The sequence below is a fragment of the Passer montanus genome, unplaced genomic scaffold (assembly GCF_014805655.1).
Source record: "Passer montanus isolate IOZ18808 unplaced genomic scaffold, ASM1480565v1 scaffold25, whole genome shotgun sequence".
Classification (NCBI taxonomy): domain Eukaryota; kingdom Metazoa; phylum Chordata; class Aves; order Passeriformes; family Passeridae; genus Passer; species Passer montanus.
This window is the reverse complement of record NW_024367149.1, coordinates 5,476,265-5,496,122: the sequence shown is the minus strand read 5'-3', so window position 1 is coordinate 5,496,122 and position 19,858 is coordinate 5,476,265. Positions and strand designations below refer to the sequence as shown.

General features: G+C 41.5%; 1 protein-coding gene across 3 annotated transcripts in view; it reads left to right on the top strand.

Annotated features, from left to right (window-relative positions):
- LOC120503178 (cytosolic carboxypeptidase 6) overlaps nucleotides 1-19,858 on the top strand; it is an 882,397-nt gene that overhangs the window by 782,006 nt on the left and 80,533 nt on the right. For all 3 annotated transcript variants that reach the window (XM_039711394.1, XM_039711393.1, XM_039711395.1), the window contains exons 10-11: nucleotides 4,832-4,984; nucleotides 18,604-18,766. In XM_039711394.1, the coding sequence (XP_039567328.1) occupies nucleotides 4,832-4,984; nucleotides 18,604-18,766 (316 nt within the window). The remainder of the gene's footprint in view (nucleotides 1-4,831; nucleotides 4,985-18,603; nucleotides 18,767-19,858) is intronic.

The following is a 19,858-nucleotide window of genomic DNA, read 5'->3' as shown; positions in this document are numbered from 1 at the left end:
TCCCGAGGTAACAATGGGTTTATGTCTTAGAGACACGTGCAAAATTTTCTTTTGAGAGATTATTTTGAGGAATTTTTCTTTGGAGAGATACCTGAGGAAGCATCAAAGTAGCCATTCTTCTGGGAATTTCTGAATGTCTTCTGAATGAAAAGGGGCAAACTCCATCTGCTGAGCCAGCTGTTGAATGTCCATTTACTCCAAACAGTGGTTTAGCAGCAAGAGCACAAAGTCTGCCTGGAGGCTGTTCCCTTCTTTGCAACAAATGACAGTCCATGGTTTTAGTAGCTTGTATAAAACATTGCAAGGAGTTTATCCCATCCCCTATATGAAATATTGGAGTGGAGAAGGCTTTTGGATGCTTCTCTCTCTAAACCAATTGCTATGCCCAAGAATTAATAAAATCCATATTGAAGTGACAGCTGGTGGACAGAGCTGGCTTCTTGCTGCATCACTTGTCTCTCTAGTGGCTCATGTTCTGGGCTCAATGCACATTTATCCTTTTATTACAGCATTTACTGCCCTATATTTATTTATTTATTAAACCTCTGTTTTCTTAAGAAACATAATTGCACTGTTCAAAGTCTACGTTTGGTCACATCAGCACTGGCTATTAACATAGTTCTTTCCTTTACTCTTTAATTTAACCTTCCAAAAGGCATTCAGTGAAGGAAGTAAAAATGCAGACAAGTGAGAATATATTTTCTCAAAACTTTTGTGCCATCATGAACCAGCTTCTATACTACTTTAACTATTTCCTCTCTTGACAATGCGAGTTATTTTTCTTAATTCATTATTTCTTTCATTTTCACCACCCCCTAATTTATATGTACATTTCTCAAGCTGACAGAAACTTCAGACTGACTCAGTCGGAAAGTGCATGTCACAATAATAGGGATTCAAATGAACTTTAGAGCAGAAATTCATTTGCTTGTTTACTTATGCTAGGTTTATATGGTAAGTGGCAAGAAGAGATAAAAAAAACATTCTTTCCAAGGGAGAGAATATTTTCTTTCCAAAGAAGTGGGGTTCAATCATTGTCTCTGTCAGTCTAGTAAGTGATTTCTGTTTTGAGACTCAGAGAAAAGAAAAACCAAGTGTGCCTTTGTTTCCTGGAGCTCTGTAACCTGGGTCATCCAGGTAATTACAGCTTTACTTAAGAAACAGTGTGAGAGAGGAAAACTCTGCCACTGCTTGTAAGCACAAAGAAAAGGCACTTGAGAGAATTAAATTGCATGATGACTTTTATAAGGCATCTGAATCATTTTGCATTATACCTCTAAAGCAGAAAATGATGAGTTTAATATCATACTGTAGGATGTAACTGGTAAGTCTCTCAGAAGGCAGCTGTGGCACCCAGAGCCGTTTGAGCCTAGTTATTCATTATTTTCTGCATAAAGAAAAATGTGAATATGAGACTTTGAACCACTTCTAAATTTATTCCCCCTCTCACTTGCAGGTGCTGCAGCAAGAGAAGCCCTGATGGGGGTGGGTTGTGGTGTGTAGATACTGGCAGATACCCCTGGGGTATGACAGCAGATAGCAGTGGGTTAAGTGTGTTTGCATGTGCTCATGTAAATGCAAACACATGTTATTTACTTCATTCTCCCACTAAAGTTCTCCTATCTCCAAGAGCAACAATTTCAGGAGGTCACCTCTCTGCTGACTTTGCTGAAATTTCCATCAGTAGATGACATTATATATTCCATAAAATGTTAATTCTGTGATCCTACCTGAATTGCTGGAGATTAGTAATTATGTCAAAATCTTCCAGAGAACCTCAACTGAAATATAAAACTTTATTCCCCTGCTTAAATTTGTTGTGTGGCAGTAGGGGAAACAATTCCTACATGTAAAGCACCTATGGATATCTGTGGCTCTAAAGAGGAAGCAGAAATACCATTATTGTTCAGGAGCATAGCATAATTCTTGTGAAGCTTGAGTGCCAACAAATTGTCTGCTGCTTGGTCTACCACTTGAGGTACGAGGTGGCAAACTTTTAATGTCCCAGCGACTGGGCTGTTATTGTCCATTTTAAGGCCACAATAACTTTGTGTCTGGGAATAAGAGGACTTTTTCCATTAGGAACTGATGTGTTATATCAACAATGCACTGAATTATTTTGTTCTGTAATGGAGAATGCTGAACATGTTTCCCTTTGATAAAGTAATGAATGTGAGGAGGAGAAATGTGAAATGCTGTTCTGCTTACACACAGCAGTGTCTGGAAGTAGTACATCTAACTAGCAATTACTCTAGCAATGTTTAAAAACATGCTGAATAGGATGGACAGTTGCAAGTTTGGACTAAATTTAGTGCACAGGAATATGAGAAATAGAGATTTTTGTATATTCAGTTGGAGGTTAAGGAACAAAGGCCAAAAAAACCCCAGTTGAATAGTCATTGTGGGCTAACTTCAGAAATTACTTTTTAATTATCTTGAAATGGATGACTTGAAAAATGTTTTTGAACACTTGTTTGGGTGATGAGCTACCTGTTTAATGTCACAGCTTCCAAATAAGGGATCTGGAAGCTTAATCTTTAGGTGGGGGGACATCTGTAAAGGACACTGTTCCCTCACAAATAACCATTCAACCAGATTAGTTGAAAATGGTTTTGGTGAACAAAAAAGATCTTCAAGGAAAATTCAGCACACCAGGAGACTTTCTGATATTCTCTGTGACATTTCTACCAACAATTTTTTTGAGTGAAGGTCCTAGGAGAGTTTAGAAAATACTCCAGTGACACTGTGTTAGACTGGATAACTTGATAATTGAATACTAAGCTGAGGCTCAGGTCACTCATGTTCTGCAGGTGAATTTCTTGCTGGACAGCCTGTGGAAAATTGTCTTAGAAATCTGTGCCTCTGCATCTCTGTCTGTGGCCACCTTCTTTTGGAAACAACTTCAAAACTATAAATGAATAAGTACACCATGACATACCATAAATCATGCAGTTTACACCAGCAATTTTATTTGTCTTAAGTCACAAATTATTCTAGTCTATTGTTATATATATATATCACTGTGCTTCTCCATTATTTTATGTTAGTAACTATGTTCCTATAAAGAATTCTGTCTGGTTGTTCTAAAATAAGTATGACTTAGGTCACTGACTTCTGTGTGAAGGACATTCATGCTTTACAAATACCCAGTTTAACTAGATTATCTGCTCACTTCATCAAATCACTGTTTTGAGACTCTACAACATGTTCTGTTTTATGGTGATATGCCAGTGTGCATCTGATCTCATCAAATTCTGTTTGTGATGGGGAAATTATCTCATGAAAATAGTATTACTTAATCTTGGTTTTTAATTTCTGTATGCTTGGAGAGGAAGAAAATCCTGTGTGGTGTTTCATCCTGTCAATGCTAATCTTTCTCCTCAGTGCTGTATCTCCAAATAGCAGATGTGTGCTTTATTGCAGGGCTGCTCCTCTATAGCGCAGCAGAATGTTTTGGCAGGAGCACACAATTTATTGTATTAGAGTCAAACACAATCAAATGTTCCCTTTCCTATGAAGCATGGTCAGATATTGATATTGCATTAGCTAACATTTTAACATAGCAGAGGCTTAATAAGATACATTATTACTCTCTCTAGGCTGTTTAATTAAACTAAGCAGTCGCTGTGTATTATACACTGGTTTCCTGCCAGGGGAAAGTAAATCTGTATTATATTAGTGTCATATACCAAATGATGTTCTCCCCCCATCAGAGGCTCTAGAAGAGCTGACACTGCTGCCACATGAACTGCCCAGCCCAACCTGCCTTCCTGTCACACTGAGTGTGCCATGGCTCAGTGTTCTCCAGCAGCCCAGCAAGCTTTGGAGAGGCCTGGGGCTGCAGAGCTTCCTGCTGTATTGCAGCTCAGGGAGAAGCACCATGAGCATCGTGCTGCCAGCAGAGCTCTTCTCCATCCCTCTCTTGAGGCAGGGACATCTGAGATCTGGGCACCAGGACAGCCACAGTGGCCCCGTGCTGGCCAGGTGACAGGGATGGGCTTGTGACATAATTTGTTTGGGTCCAAAAGTTGTAAGAATTTGGAGAAACTAGGTAATTCAGTGGCATCTGCTCTGGTATCACTCTTTAGTGCTGGCTAGTGCTGCTGATGGCACTGTGTGTAGGGATCCAGGTTAACATTCCCTCTTTCCCACTGATGCCATGGGAAGAGTATTGGCAGAGCAGGCACTTCTGTGCTAGAGGGTCCTGCTGTCTTCCTTTAAAGTAAGAGTTGGTGCAGAATCCTGTAGGGAGCTACAAGCAGGGAGCTATTCCAGGCACTTTCTTTGGAGAGTTACTGCTAGGAAGGAGAGGAAGGCAAAACATTTGCATTATTTCTCCTTATACACAAGAAATAAACTGCACAGGAAATATTGGAGTCTTTTTTACACAATTTTGAGCCTGTTTCACCTGGCAGAAGGGAACATCTGCATAATTCAATGCAGAACTGTGCAAAGATGGCAAAGCTATGCCCAAATAATCGTGCTCTAGAACTGGAAGGTTCATATTTTTGTCACTGGCAGTAAGCCCTGTATCACAATGAAGGATGGTTTGGCTCTATTTTGCACAGTGTCCTGTGCAGAATGTTCTAATATTCTAAAAAAAGGTAAAGAAATGTCTGTCATGGTCCTTTGTTGTATTTCACATGCCCCCACAGAGAGGCAGGAATGGTTGTGTGCATCACAGTGTGATCTTCAATGTGGCTCCCTGATGCTGGAACCATGGATGGGTTCAAGAATGGCAGGATTGGATTTATGGGAGGCTTCACCTGCATAACTCAGTTATGATTTATCTCGTGCTGAATGCTTTGTTGTTGTTGTTTTCCCTCAACAGAAGATTAACCTGGAGTTCTATATCGACATCCATGCCCACTCCACCATGATGAATGGCTTCATGTATGGGAACATCTTTGAAGATGAGGAAAGATTTCAACGGCAGGCTGTTTTTCCCAAGCTGCTCTGTCAGAATGCTGAAGACTTCTCTTATGTAAGTCAGTTTTTCTTAATTATCTTTTCCTAGTTTTTTGGGGTTTTTTTGTTTTTTTCTTTATGATAAATCTCTGGCTTTATTTGATTGAGTGAATTTTATTCCAGTATGAATAAAAGCCTACTTAAAAATTGTATTATTAGCTACCATCTTCCCTCTTATACTTACCTTATCCAGCAGTGGTAAGTTGTGATCTTATATATGTCATCAGACACGTGAACAAAAGCAGGTTTTTCATCTTCTGTTTAATAACCTTTGGTTCTGAAATACTGGCACAGCCTGTCACATCTTTTGTCTTTTGATCAATTGGATCAACTTTATTGTTCCAATGCTTATATTAATTTGTCAAAGATTTTACTTGTATACTCTAAATAATAATATGCTAGCAAATAGAAATGAAATTAATCAGCTTGAAAGAAAAGGTTAGATAACATCTGTTGAAAGTTGTGGCAAAGGGAATGAATAATTTTGAAATTCTTTGATATTACCATAGAAAACTGTTCTGCAAGAGGATTTTCAATTGCCCAATACTTACAGCTTGGAGAGTGGGAAAGGGGAAATTGGGTTCAAGGAACAGCTTGTTCTTACCCAAGGAGACCTCAGTGATTGAGTTTCTGGTCTGCACCTGGTTGTTTCAAAAACACATTAGGGGTAAGGGGCATTCACAGATCATAACAATGAAAACCTGCAGTTGATAGGAGTTTAGAGATTCTGTGCTCAAGTGTGGTATTTCTCTCTGCTACTGTGGGAGATTAAGTGTTCCTCTTAGCACAAGCCTTGCTTGACAATGGGAAAATCTTTGAGAAGATGATGTAGGAAATAGAAGCCAAGAGCTAAATAAACAGCACAGCCTCTCCCTTTTGACTCTGGAGCAGAGTTCCACCCAGGTGCTGCTGGCACTGGGTGCATTCAGCTTCCCTCTGACATCCCACTGGTCTCTTGAGGCTGGAAGCTTTTCCCCTGCCATCCCTCCAGGCCATTCTTCCCAGGGCAGCTGAGCAGGCAGAAGTGTTGGAAAAAGGAACAGCCATGTCCCGCATGTCTCATATGTGTGAAGTGACAACATGTAGCCAAGTAGGAAGGTCTGTTTTCTTGTTTTCCCTCTCCAGCCATGTGGGTTATGTGTCTTGTTGGAAATATCAGGTGAAGAGAGGAAAGGAATCCAAAATAGGGGGGGAAATGTGCTGAAGACCTAAAATAGTGTATGTAAATATGCTCTACTGCCTGCTCAAAGGGAAGGGGGGAAGTGCATCGTTAACATTACCAGGCTGGTGTTTGAAAGTGTGGGAATGGACCACTGTTGTTACTAATGAATTTTCCAAAGCTTCAGGAGGTCTCATTTACATTGTATGCTGCTGTGGCCATTTGTTGGGATTATAATACTTCAACAGCAGCACTTCAAGTGAAAACTGGCGGCTGCATGAAGTGTTGTCCATAATTGACTAGCTCCATGTCTTCACACAGCACAGAGACAATGTTCCATTATGTTATCCATTGACAGTATCATTGAAAAGATTACTCTCCTTAAAGCATCTGTCAACCTTGATTGATTTACAAGGGACAAAGCGCTGAAAAGGTTTGAAGTGCGGGTACAATTTTTGCCACCGTTTAGCATACATAATGGTTCTCCTTTGATGTCAAAAGCTCATCTTCTATTAATAATGCAGAGGGCTTTTGAATGCAGGCTACTTGTATGGAGTTCCACACTAATAACCTACTTGCTGTGAAATGGGATTCACTTTGGAGAAGCAGTCATTTGGGTTTTACATGTTCGGAATGAATCCCAACTCAAAGGGATTTCTTTCAGTGCTCTGCATGATTGCAGCTGAGCCCGGCACGGGTTAGGGAAGGCAGGCAAATCCTCCTCTGCTCCTCCAGCCAAGAATCTGGCAGGAATCACAGAGCCAGATGCAAAGGAGCATGAACAACCAGCCTAAGATGATGCGATCAAATGCCTTGTGCCGTTTCGTCTGGCAACCTTCTATTAATATACTTTAGAGTGCATTTCATGCCTGGGCTGCTTTCTTCACCTGTCATTTCCAATAGGCCTTTTTATTGAAATGACAGTATCCAAGGGAGGTTGGTGATTAGAGATGGGGATGGATAGGGGATTTGTACCCACACGCCTGTTATAGGACCAAAGGAGAGTCACCCAGTGTCTCTGTGCCCTGTTGGGAAAAACCTGTGACCCCACAGCTCTCTGGAAGGCTGACTGTGGTTCAGAGGCATAAGTTGTGAAAGGGACTAGAAATTCTTCTTTTGTACATGACTTCAGAAAACAGAGGCCTTCCTTTGGTTTACCTGTCAGCACAAGATAAGGAAAGTGGAAGAAGGGCTAGGATGTGTTGCTCCCAAATAAATGCACAAGACATTCTTGGGCAGCTGCCTGGGCAAAAGGGACAAAATCAGTAAGGAAAACATTTTATATTTTCAGTGTTTAAGAAGGATATTTTTAAACACTGGGGAGTAAATGTAATCCATATGAAAGCTCTAACAGTGAAAGCTGGCATGCTCTTCTGAAAGGCTGACTCATTGCATTTTAGGAGCAGCTGTTGACACCATGTCTGAGTGCATTACACATCAGCCATAGCTTGGAGTAGCTGCAGTTTTTGTAGGAATGTTCTTCATTTGACCTTTCTTGTCTGGGAGAGTGGATTAGTCGTAAGGACCAGACACAAGCATTTGAGCATTTCAAGAACCTACTAGTCTTAGAGGTGGCTAATTTTGACCTTTGTGACAGTATGAGAGGACACCATCTGTTCCCTCTAGTTCATTTAAAAGAAACAACTGCAGCCATTCTTGGGTGGCTTTATCACTTTGCAAAGACTGCTTTTCTTTTCAGTTAAAGGATAAAGACCAGCCAGAGGTACTTGGTCTGATCCAGTCAGTTTGGTTTCTTTTTTTTTTTTTTTTTTTTTTTTTTTTTTTTTTTTTTTTTTTTTTTTTTTCATTTGGACTGTGAACTGGTGGCACCTGGGACATGTTTGAGTTCTCATTCAATTTTCTTGTATTCAGCCTTCCAGCAGAGAACCTTCCTTAGAAACAGTTTGACCTTTGTGTGCCAGGGTTAGCCAAAGATCCTGATGAAAACTTGGGGTCCCATTATGCTGGGTAGCTGCTGAGGAAGTCCACAACCCTAACAGCTTCCAATCATGCTGAGAAACACATAACAAGTGGGTGAGAAATTATTTGCTTGAAGAAATTGGAGAATAAAACTTGGATGTCCCAAGTGCTAGTCTTGTTTCTTTGTCAGCAGTTTCCTGTTTTATGTCATGCTCATACTCAAGAGTGAAGTCTCTAGACAGCAACCCACCCAGTTTCCTTTAGGGAAGCATGTTGTTAGCTCCAATGCCATAACACTGTGACCTAAAACATATTTTAGAGACTATCATTGTCTCAGCAATATGAGAAGATGCAGATATGGAATGGTTTGCACTAGTACTTTCTGTGGTGTGTTTTGTTCAGTTGTTTTAGTTTGGATACCAAACACAAAGCAACAAAGAAAAACATTTTAAGCTCTTTATATCTTCTGCCTGACTTTCTTTGATCCACAAACTCCAGGTCTGCTGTTCTCATTTTCACAGCATCCCCTCATCCAAGCTTTCTGAGGGAAGATATGTTTGTTCCAACAAACCTCCATCCTATGGCAGTCTCTCTGGGTTGTTATGATTTTCCCAGGCTGGATACCTCCCTCTGAAGGCAGTGGTGTTGCAAGTGCTTGAGGCAGTAATATGAACACTGAATGATCAAATCCCTGTAGTCTGTTCTGAAATAACAAAAACCCCAGCTTGTATATGGCTGGACAAGGAAGAGGAAGCAGTAGAAAAGTTGCCTGGAATTTATCCTGAAGTAAAATCCATACCCACTTGCATCACCACTTCCTAAGTGCCTCTCTGCTGTTTTGGTAAAAAAGACTCTTGTCCCAGAAAGGCAAAAGCTCCTGTGTTCAGGTAGGTTTTGTTAACATCATGCAAGCTTAACAGATCTACTCAGAAATCTCTTAAAACCTGAGCACAACAAATGATCCTGCCTCCTTTTTTTGTAGTGTTGTACCAAGGCATATCCAGGAAGACAAATACAGCTATTATATGCTTTAGCACCCCTCTGGGATGCATTTCTGCTTGCTGCTTCTTGGACGTGTTGCTCCATAAATGTATTTATTTATTTATTTGTTTGTTTATTTATTTATTTATTTGTTCTGGGGCCTGGGTGAGCCAAGACAGGAAATGTGTTTCTGGTGGCACAGGGAACAGACTGTAAAGTCTGTCCTTCTCAGTGTTACAGGCTTTGGTCTCACAAGGACTCTGCCTTTTGGAGAGTCTCAGTGAAATGAAACTGTTCCATTATGTCGTGCTGCACCAGTTCACCTCTCCTTGTGTACAGAGGATTTAATTTGTATGGAAAAGAAAAGGGGGGGGGGGGAACGTTGGAACAAATGGATTTTCTTTCAGTATCTTCTTGCCTTGTTGTTTGTGCATATAGGAGTTGACAGCCCCTTCTCCATCCCCTCACAGGTAGAAATTTAGAATCTACACAGAAGAAACAAGTTTTCATAGCGATTTTATGGTTTATTTTCAAAGACCAACATTACTCTTACCTAATGTCAGCGTGCTGGGGAGCAGGTGACAGCCTCCCAGAGCAGTGGCAGTGAAAGGAGCTGCTGTAGGGTCTCCTGCCTCTCATGCACAGCACCACAAATTCCCTCAGATGGGACAAAGTGTGCAGTGAGGGAAGGACAGGAATGTAGTTAAGAACTGGACACCTGTCCCCCTGGCAGGATATCTTTTTGGATATTACCATTTTAACCACATGATATTTTAAAGTATGTAGAATACAGCTCTGGCTCAGAGAACTGTCCTGGAGCTGTGAGAAAGCTAAGAAGATGTGTGAGCAATGAGCTGGACTGCTCTGCAAGCAGCAACCTGTCCCACCTTAGGAAAGTTGTGATCCCCTGATTTAGGCCTGCAAATGAGGACAACTCTTTGCCACAGAGAAAACCACTTTTTCTGCAAACTATTCAAAGGAACTGGGTGCATGATGGCTGTATTTTCCTTTTTGCTTCTCATTGTCCTAGTTTTCTGTCATTTGTATAAATGATTATGAAAGCACTCCCAGGAGACCACGCTCACGCTCATAAAAGTATTGTAAAGAGAAGCATTGCAGGCTATTGCTAGAGGCTATTTTATTGTATATTTTGAGGAAATGTCTCGTTTTCTACTGACAAATGGAGAAAGTGAGAACTCCAGAGACTTGAGTTATTTTCTAAACAGCATGATTATTCTGTAGAGCTTAGATTAGGAAATGCCACCAAGGGCATCTTTGGGGGAGGAGGTGCTCTGAGAAGCAGAGGCTGCTGTTAGTAAAAGAAACAGGTGGGGGTAAAGCAGGCCTTTCCTTCATTATTAACCTGCCACGTTTTTAGATCCCTTATTTGTGTGCATTCCTGGTCACAGCTTGGGTGGGCCCTTAAAAGGGAGAGAAGTTCCAGCCTAACTCTGGGTACTGGGTGACAGGATAATGTTTGAGTAGCTGACATTGTCACTTGTGGTTAAGTGAACTTGAGGTAATGGGGAGATGCAGGCTCACTAAAGGAGGAGCTGAGAGGACCTGAGGAAGGATGTTTTGGGATATACCCTCTAGGGGTGTGTGTTCAGGATGGCAGGTCCAGTAACAAGGAACTCTGAGGTTTGCTTTGAGGATGGGGTGGAATCTGCCTCCTCCTGTTGTTCTTTCCAGGTGAGCTGGCTGCCCAGCTCTGTGGGAGAACCCTTGCCTGGCTCTGTGAAGGTCTCAGGCCATCTCCACCCTGCTTTTTTTGGCTGCAGATGTGTTGAAGGAGCTATCTCTCAGGAGAGCTGCCGGTTTGATTTGGATCCCAGTCATGTTAGCTGCTGTGCCAAAGCCAGCAAATTCAATAACCAACTTCAGAACTGTAGCACCAAAGAAGGTGGGAACTGGGAATACAACCAGTTTAGGGGCACATGGGGAAGGATTTTGGGGAATGGGAAATGCAGACCAAATCCCTGCACTAGTGCTGGTTCAAGGTGCAGAGATCCCCATCAGTCCTGGAGCTGTACAGCAGAGCACAGATATTAATGAGCAATAAAAAGTGCAGCTATTGTACTTCTCACAGGTGAACAGCTGAAACCCTGAAGCATGAAAGCCAGTTACTTTTCTAGCTGCAGAATTTCCTAAAAAAAAAAAAAAGAACTAATTTAGTACTTTTGGTCTTGAGGCATAAACTGATAGCTTATAAAGCTCCCTCCTCTCAACCTCTCTCCTAATGACCATGCAAATATGTGTTTTTATCAGTAAGCTTAAGCAGGCATGACTGAAGGACACTTGGGAGGGGGAAAGATCTGGTATTCCTTCACTGCACATTAGAGGGATAATATAGCCCCTCAGGGAGCAGACGTGTGTGTGGCGACAATGTACCTTTAAACTGTTATTTCTCTGAGGAGAATTGCACTTTAAAGCCTGAGAATGTGGCAAGTTGTGTTCATGGTACTCCTACAACAGTGATGCTACCTCTAAGAAAGGGTGATTGCATTGATATCCACTGAGCAGGAGGAAGGAGGCAAAAAGAAACAGGGAGGAGAATGATTAGAAATCTTTTAGGACTCGAGGCTGTTTGGTCTTCAAGTTTCAGTTTTAGGCATTCTCACATTCTTGGTGCAGGTCGAGCTGTTCCAGGTCTCCTCTGCATGACTTTCCTCAGACTTCTGCAAATCAAACTCTTGATCAGAGAATTTTCCCCAGCTAAATCCAAACTTTTCTGCCCACCTCAATGTTTCCTACCAGGCACAGAAGTCATGAAAATGCTGTCAACTGCAGAGCCTTCTGTGAGAGTGAGTGAGCCCTATTCACAGGAATTATCAGTCCAATCTTACTGTTCCTAAGCGACCTGGAAAAGCTTCAAACAATGGAATTCCTCTTTGAAATGATCCTGAACTTTTCTAAACCTCCTTTTCCCAGATTTCACTAGTCAAAATTGATTTTGAGATGAAACAAGTTTTCTTCCTGTGCATCAGAAACACGGCTAAGCTGCAAGGTGAGATGAATCGTGGAGTAATTTTGAGCTCTGTTCCCATTTCATCACACCTCTTCTCCCAGAATCTTCCTCTTTGCCTGCTCCCTCCTTCAGATCGGCTGTCTGCTTTGGGGATTGATGGTGACTGTAGCTTGTTAAATAAATTGGAAGAAGCCTGCCTGGTAGCAGCCTCCCAAATGCCATGATTTCCAAGTCTCCAGACCCAGTTGGCATGGATTTGATGAGAGTCACAAAAACAACAAAACAATACCCAAAAAATCCCAAACCACACCAACACATCTACTTTCCAGTCTATAAGAGTTAAGAGAGTTAAGCTGGCTTTTGAAGTGAGACGTTTGCTCAGTGCTTCCAGAGAAGTAAAAAGGTTAAGTTTGGCTTGTGAGACAGTTTGGCAGGGTCAAAGCAGTGACAGCTGGACACATCATGGCAGGAATCAGCTCTGTCTGCAGCAAAGATTCCAAAGCCAGTGCATTTCTGTGCCCTTTCTCAAACTTTTGCAGACTTCAATAAAGCATTCTAGAAAATGAGAGTGAGTGAGTTATAGCTGATACTGTAAAACTGCTCTCTGAGATGGATTTGACACTGCCTGGGCTCCAGTCCATTTCCCAATGGCACGTCTATTCTTCCTTGATGACAAGTGTGCCATTCCTTTCTTTCTAGAGCACTAACTTTTTTATTATCACTTTTTTTTTGCCACATTGGGGCACTGAGTTGAGGGCTCATAGAGGTCAGACCTGCTTTTGAAAAAAAAACATTTCTCTTCATCTGTAAGAGCAGCATCAGCAGCCAGCTCTGGTGATGCTGTAAATGAGTCCTGACTACACTTAGCCATTGCTGGTGTTGATCACTGAAGAACATGAAACAACTTGGATGCATAATCCCAGTTTACCCCAGTAGGTAAAGTGTTTATTTAAGTATAAAATGAGTAAAATGTGGGCAGTTTTACTGGGTTTGGAGTGGTTTTTTCAGGAGTAGTTAGGGTCAGTTGTGAAACACAGCCATGGAAATGGCATTGGCTGACCCAGCATATTTTTAATTGTATGTTGCAATATGAAATCATTCTCTAATTATTAATCTTCTTAGTGTTTTTGTCTCTGCTTTTCTCCAGGAAAGATTCCTAACATAATTTTATTATTTTTGAGCATTCAGCTGTACATGCTACATCCTTCTGTAGAACACTTTGTGGACCTACAGTGTCTATATATATCAGAAACTTTAGGGAAGATCCCTTTATTCTGAGTTTCATGCAGATACTTTGTTTGTGAGGAGACATGATCATCTGGGAATCATTCATGTGCACACTTGAGCTCAGATTTCTGAAGATAGATGTAGTTTGCTACTTTCTACCACAGGCACATCCATAATCAGTTATGTTGCAGGAGATGTGAACAGCTGGTAAAAATCTCTGTCTTGAATTTCAGGAACCTCCCTGGACCTTGCTATGCCAGAATTTCATCTTCCTCATTCTGTCAAAGCCTGTGACCAGATTTCTGCCTGGTTGGCATTTTTCTGAATGTTTTGTACTTTTTTTTTTCTTTTCTTGCTGGGTTGGGGTACCACCTTAGGATTGGTCAGAAATGATGTGCAATCCATACCCTGGATCCCATGTTAGGAGCCTGGCAAGGTCTGACTTACACTGTGGTCACACCTTGCTCCTTTCTTCTTAATGCGTTGAACAATTTCAGAAGATGACAAAGATTCATTCCCAAAAAAAGTTCTGGATGAGAAGGTCCCTTTGTCCTGCCATCAGTGAAAGGTAGAATTAAGCTTCCATCCATCACTGGCTGGACACAGCCTGCTTGACATTCCATCCCTTTTTGTTATCCCTTCTTCCACTCAAGATGGGATCGAGTTTTACTGGTGTTTGCCTCCAGTTTCTCCTTTTGTGCAGCCTGAGGTTCTCAGGTGCGGAAGCAAGCCCAGTCCCCTCTGAGGTCACTCTGAGGCCTTGCCAGCCAACGCTCCCACCATGCAGGGCCCCTCAGAATCCAAGCCCATCAGGGCTGCGAAGGGTAAACAGGGCAAATTCAGTCTCAGATATGTGAGAAATGTCCCTCTTTGCCTTTTGGAGCCCCTCTTGTGACTGCCAGAGGCACGCAGAGGCAATCAGCACACTTGTAACCATTTTCTGCCCAGTGCGTTCGTTCTGGTCACTGTTAGCGGGAAGGAGGAGAGATGCTGAGGAGCCCAGAGTGTCCCTCAGCCCTGGGGGAGCTGCCCAGGCTGTGCAGCTCACAAACTGCCTGCCAGGAGGCTGAATTCACTGAGGTGTCACACTGTGGGGCACCAGCCTTGCTGGACCACTGGGTGTCCTTACCAGCCAGGGGACAGGGATTCTGGCACTTCAACAGATCTGACCAAGGGCCAAGATTCTTTTCTGCTTTGAAATCACTCCAAAAACAATTTACATGCATTTTTTTTTCTTTTTTATTTCCTTCCCCACATCTTTGTCTACTGCAATGCCTGAGTAAGGTCCAGTTGGTTCACAAATGTCTCTGTACTGCCTGGCTGTTCACTGCCATTCCCAGTAGGGAAACTGGTCACACAGTTTGACACTCAGCACAGCATGGGGAGGAGGAATGAAGTCTGGTAGGGAGGCCTGGGGAAGCTGCCACTAATGCCTGATGTGTAGAGAGGGAGTCAGCACACCTTGAGGCCCCCAAATGTGTTTGAAATCTGTTTTTTTCTGGTGAGTTTCTTCCCACCAGAAAGTAAGGGAATCCTTCGCCCTTCCTTCTCTGCTCTTTTAGCACTGGATTTCTTGGCAGCTTCTAGTTCTGTGGATAGCTATTTGTTCACGGAATTTCCTCACACCAGCTGGGAAGCAAAGTCCTTCTGTGAGCTTTAATGTATCTGTGTGTTTTAATAATGCATTACTGTTGATTTTATACAAATATCACTATTTAAGAACTTCAAAGTCTTTGGTGTTCCCCCCACCCTCCAGACTGTGCTTCTCTCTGCTGCTGTTGTTAACACTCCCATGCGTTTCAGCCTTGGAGAAATAAATATTTGTTTAGCTGTTCTCCTGCTGTGCCTGCTCAGTGCATTTGTCTAATGATGACTTCAAGTTTAGCTTTGCAAAGGGGTTTAGGGAAATAGATACTCCCAGAAAAGCCAGAGACTCATTTGCAGACAACTTTCCCTGTGCTTGTGCTCTCCTCCTCCCTGCCTTGCCACCCCCCAGATTAGGGTTTGATTAAATAAATGTGCATGGGCAAAACTTCCAAGATCAGCTTGGTGAGAAGTCAAAGTTTTGCCAGTTGTTGTTTGGGTTTTTTTTCCCCACTCCCTTTATCTTGACCTAAAACAGTGAGCAGAAGATCAGACTCAGCAAATACCTGCTGCACTCTCTTGTCATTACCTAAATTTTCTTTTATCTGTAGTTTTCTTTTTCTCCTATGAAATATCAAATCATATTTTGGTTTACAACACTTGCTCTAAGCCAGGCCCAAACTGCTGTTTCAAAACATGCATTTGTCATGTTCTACCCCAACCTTCTTGAGTCAAATGAGAGATTTTATCTTTTACCCAAGACACAAGTTGGCCTATGCCATCAGATTTTTTTTTTCAAAATGAGGACAATGATAAACTTCAAAATCTACATTTGCATACCTAAATGAAGGGTCAGCTTTTTATTCCTGGAATTCAGTATCACTTGGCAAAGAAATGAACAGAGGATTTTATTAAAGCCTTTGCCATTTCAAATAATTTTGTACAGCTGAAACTGAAGCTCTTCTATTAAACAAACACCAAAAGAACAAAAAAAAGGAACACAGCCCCCCACCTCCCCAAAACAAAACCTAAAGCCCCAAGGCCCTTGAAACAGCATTATAAAAATCCAAACTCTGAAAAGTTCTTAATTTTGATGGAGTTTTTTTGTTTGTTTGGGTTTTTTTACCATTTATGTAACTGTCTTGATAATATTTACACTACTTATGCTTCACTTTTGAAATATGACAAATATCATTTTGCCAATAACTAGATTCAACTTCTGCTAGAAAGCAAAAACCACTTCAGTGAAGTAACACATCAGACTCTCTCTTCATATATTTCCAGCTGACAAGGTTTTAGCCTATTGCAGAATTTTATTTTTTTTTATTATGCTTCAGTGCATGACCTGGAACTTGTGTCTGAGTTTCATCTGACTACAATCACTCTGGCCCTCAAAGTCATCCCACTGCTTTTTTATTTGTATGATATTCAGAACCTCCTCCATAATGATGATTCATTCCACAGTGTGTCATCAGCAAATTTTGTTGGCATGGTCCTCCTCCTTTACCGTGCCAAGAACTGTGATGAAAATATTATGTAAGATTTATCTCAAGAATTATCTATTAGGAATTCTACTCATATCTTTCTTTTAGCCTGATTAAGATAATGGGAAATAGGAAAAGGATTTCATGTGCAAACTGTATCCCAAAACCACAAACTGTACTCAGCAGATACTTGTACCATTTGTTTTTAACGTAGTTGATGAGATTCCATAATCTTCTCAAATGTTCCATATCAGTAACTGAGTCTCCTACTCACTGAAGTACTTCTATCCCTAATGTCTTCCCTGAGTCACCTCCTCCCACATATTCCTTGTTTTTCCTGTGCCAAATACAGCCTCAGAATTAGCTTAGTCCCTTTGTGAGTGATGCTTCTGCACACAAAGCCCAATATCCTGTCCTGAGCCATTTGTTGTCCTGTTCCTTTGTTTCCATCAGCAGTTGGTGCTCTCATGCATTAAGTTCCACTGCAGGTATTTGTTTGAACATGAAGCACCTTGCACTGAAGTTGGTGCTCACTTGGCTCAGGAAGCAATCCCCTGAGCATGATTATCTTCCTCTGTTTCTGAAATTTAACTGAGGCCTAAGCTCCCCTCTGTTTCAGGATCTCAGTAGCCTTTTGAAGGTTTATTTTGCAGGGAGTCAGAGAACATTCCCTCTTGTAGACCTCTTTAAGTATTTTATCCCATATATCAAATTAACAGTTAATTTTCCCAGCATTCCTTAGGAGTGTTTTACTCCCTCTCCCACAGGTATTCAGAATATCCTGCAGCTTCTTCTATGTAATTTGGTAGAAATTATATGATATCTACATAGGAGAATGCATCCTGTGTACAAATTACCACAAAGTTAAATATTATGTTACCAAAAAGACAACCGATTGCATTTGGAAACACCTATATATAATGCTAACAAGAAACCCAATTCCATTTTATTCTAATTAAGCTGGGAAACCTTCCTTTTCACAAAATGAGAGAGATTTCAAGACATTCAGAATGTTAATAAACCCACAGGAATTTCTACTTTTTATATCTCCTGGTATACAGTAGTTATCAAGAATCGTTACTCATTTCAGTATCAACCTGATCTTCTCAGTCTAGAGTTCAGTATTTTGAACCATTGCATCTCATTTCTTAAATACAAAGGAAATTTTATTTTCCCCCGTTTTGGTAAGAGATGGATTTTATAAATATTCACATTGTGTTGGCTAGAAAAGGTAGCTGCCCTAAGGCTCCATAGGAGGACACTGGACAGCTCAAAGAATTCACCATGGGCACAATGACTGAACAATGAGCTGTGTTAAGGGTCCTTTGTGTCTCACTGGCAACATAAAATTCTTACAGCAGGAGATATAATGACCTTTTATACAACAGATCCAAGTTGGATCGTTTTTTTTTTTGTGGTTGTCACTAGCTTGTGCTGAGCCCAGATTGGCTCAGTCTAATGGTTATGAGGTTTCTGAATAGAGTCTGAAAATCAAAATGAAATCAGAATCCATTTTTCTGTCTAGTTGGTAGGAACAAGCTCTGAGACTTCAATCAACCTGAAGATGAGCTGCCCTTTAGTCTCCAGATGTCATGCCTTCAAAGGATAGCTAAAACTCATTTATGGAAATGCTTGGAGTCCTCCCCTCCACCCCTCAAATGAATAGTCATAAAGCTGTAGGATTCTTAAAGCCAGATCTTCAGTAATAGCACAAAATACTGCCTTTTATACTGGCTGCTAGTGCTGTAGAATAGTGAGGTAGATTTTTCCACCCAGAGAGCAACACCCCCTTAACATTTAAGTTAGTGAAGTGGAAATTTCTGTGACCTAATTTAAGAACCAGTCAAATGTCTTAGGTGAGAAAGTTTCACCAAAACATAAATGCCACTGTATTTCTGCTTTGATTAAGAGTCCAGGTGAAGGGCTGGGGGAATGGTGATGATACAGGGGAATGCAGTGGAGACAAAGGAATCCAATATCCAGGTAATGGCACAGCTTAACTCCTCTGATCTGGAAGGCTCACTTTCAGCTCCTGCATATGACAGCCTTGCTTTGTGTTATCTGAGAGGGAAGAGGAAAAGCTGATGTTAATGATAAACCCAGATGAATTTTGTGAAATTCTGTGAGGCATCATTTACAGCCTGTGTGCCAGAATTGTGCTTCTCCTGCAGGCCATGATCAAAAACCAGAGCAGTCTATACAGTGTAAATGAGGTCTGGCAATGTGAGTGGAGCTGCTCTCCATTCTCAGAGACTCCTTCCCATGCTGCACTCCTGAGCTCTCCCCGTGTCCCTGTGTTCTTGCTCCTGCAGTCCAGCACGTCGTTCAACAGGGATGCTGTGAAAGCTGGGACAGGCCGGCGCTTCCTTGGCGGGCTCTTAAACGACACATCCTACTGCTACACTCTGGAGGTCTCCTTCTACAGCTACATTCTGGGTGGAACTGCTCCTGCTGTGCCCTACACCGAGGAAGCCTGTATCCTTTTGAAATCCATCCTCTTGCAGCACACGTGAACCAGGCACTTAAGGTAAATACTTCTGTCTCCTTAAGAGTTTGCTGAGATAGAAACACACACAAGTGGAAATGTGAGTCTGCTCCTGATGCTTTAATTTCCCTCATATTGATTCTCCATACTGTGGAAATTCAAGAAGAGAAAGACATTAGATCAAATAAGCCATTTCCCTCTTGTAAGAGATTGTCTCACACACTTGTTATAGGAGCTAGTCCTGGAGAGTCTGTGATCCATTCCCTTCCACAGTCCTCCATTTCTTTCTTCATTTCTCTCCTTATTCCCTCATTAGCCCTGTGTTTGTGTTATTGTTTTAATAGCAAGTTGAGAGTGCATCTTTGGTACTGAGTGAAATATCTTCTCTGCCTTTGAACTGCAGCCAAAAGGATCCATTAGGTTCTGCAGCTGCCTCGAGGACAAATCTTCAATGCCAGTTGACAAAGAAATAGAAGTCAAATTGTGAAAACAAAACCATCAAAGTTGTTGGCCTTTTTGAGTGCTCAAATAGAAGTGGTGTCTCATTCCTCAAAAAACACATATCCATCTGGCTATCTCAATGTATCAGCAATTTGTAGAATTGTTCTGACTGGTCTTATGATCTGCTTTTATGTTTTTCTTTTTCTTTTTGTCACCATGCTCAATCAAACAGCCAGTGCCCATACTTCAACGCTGGGTGTGTTATTTCATTTTGTCATTCTATCATGGCAGCTTTTGAAATTTCCACAGGTTTAAAAACACTGCAGAGGGAGAGAGATTAGCTGTGATTGCCTATTTACCTCTCTGCTGCATTTTGGAAGTTGGGGATAGCAAGGGAGAAATTTTTATATGAGATATAATTCTTCACCATCCATGTATATGAGCTCTCAGTGTGGGAATAATAGCAAGAAACAGGGAAAAGGGAAAGGAATTGTTTGTCATTTGGGCTTTTCTGGTTTGACTTCTCCACTGAAAGTGAAATCTGGGGGAAGGAGGGAAATGAATATATTAAAGTGATTTACCAGGCTTGAGCATTTAGAATAGAAGCTCTTTTTTGCCCAGTAAAGGTAACTGAAGGAAAA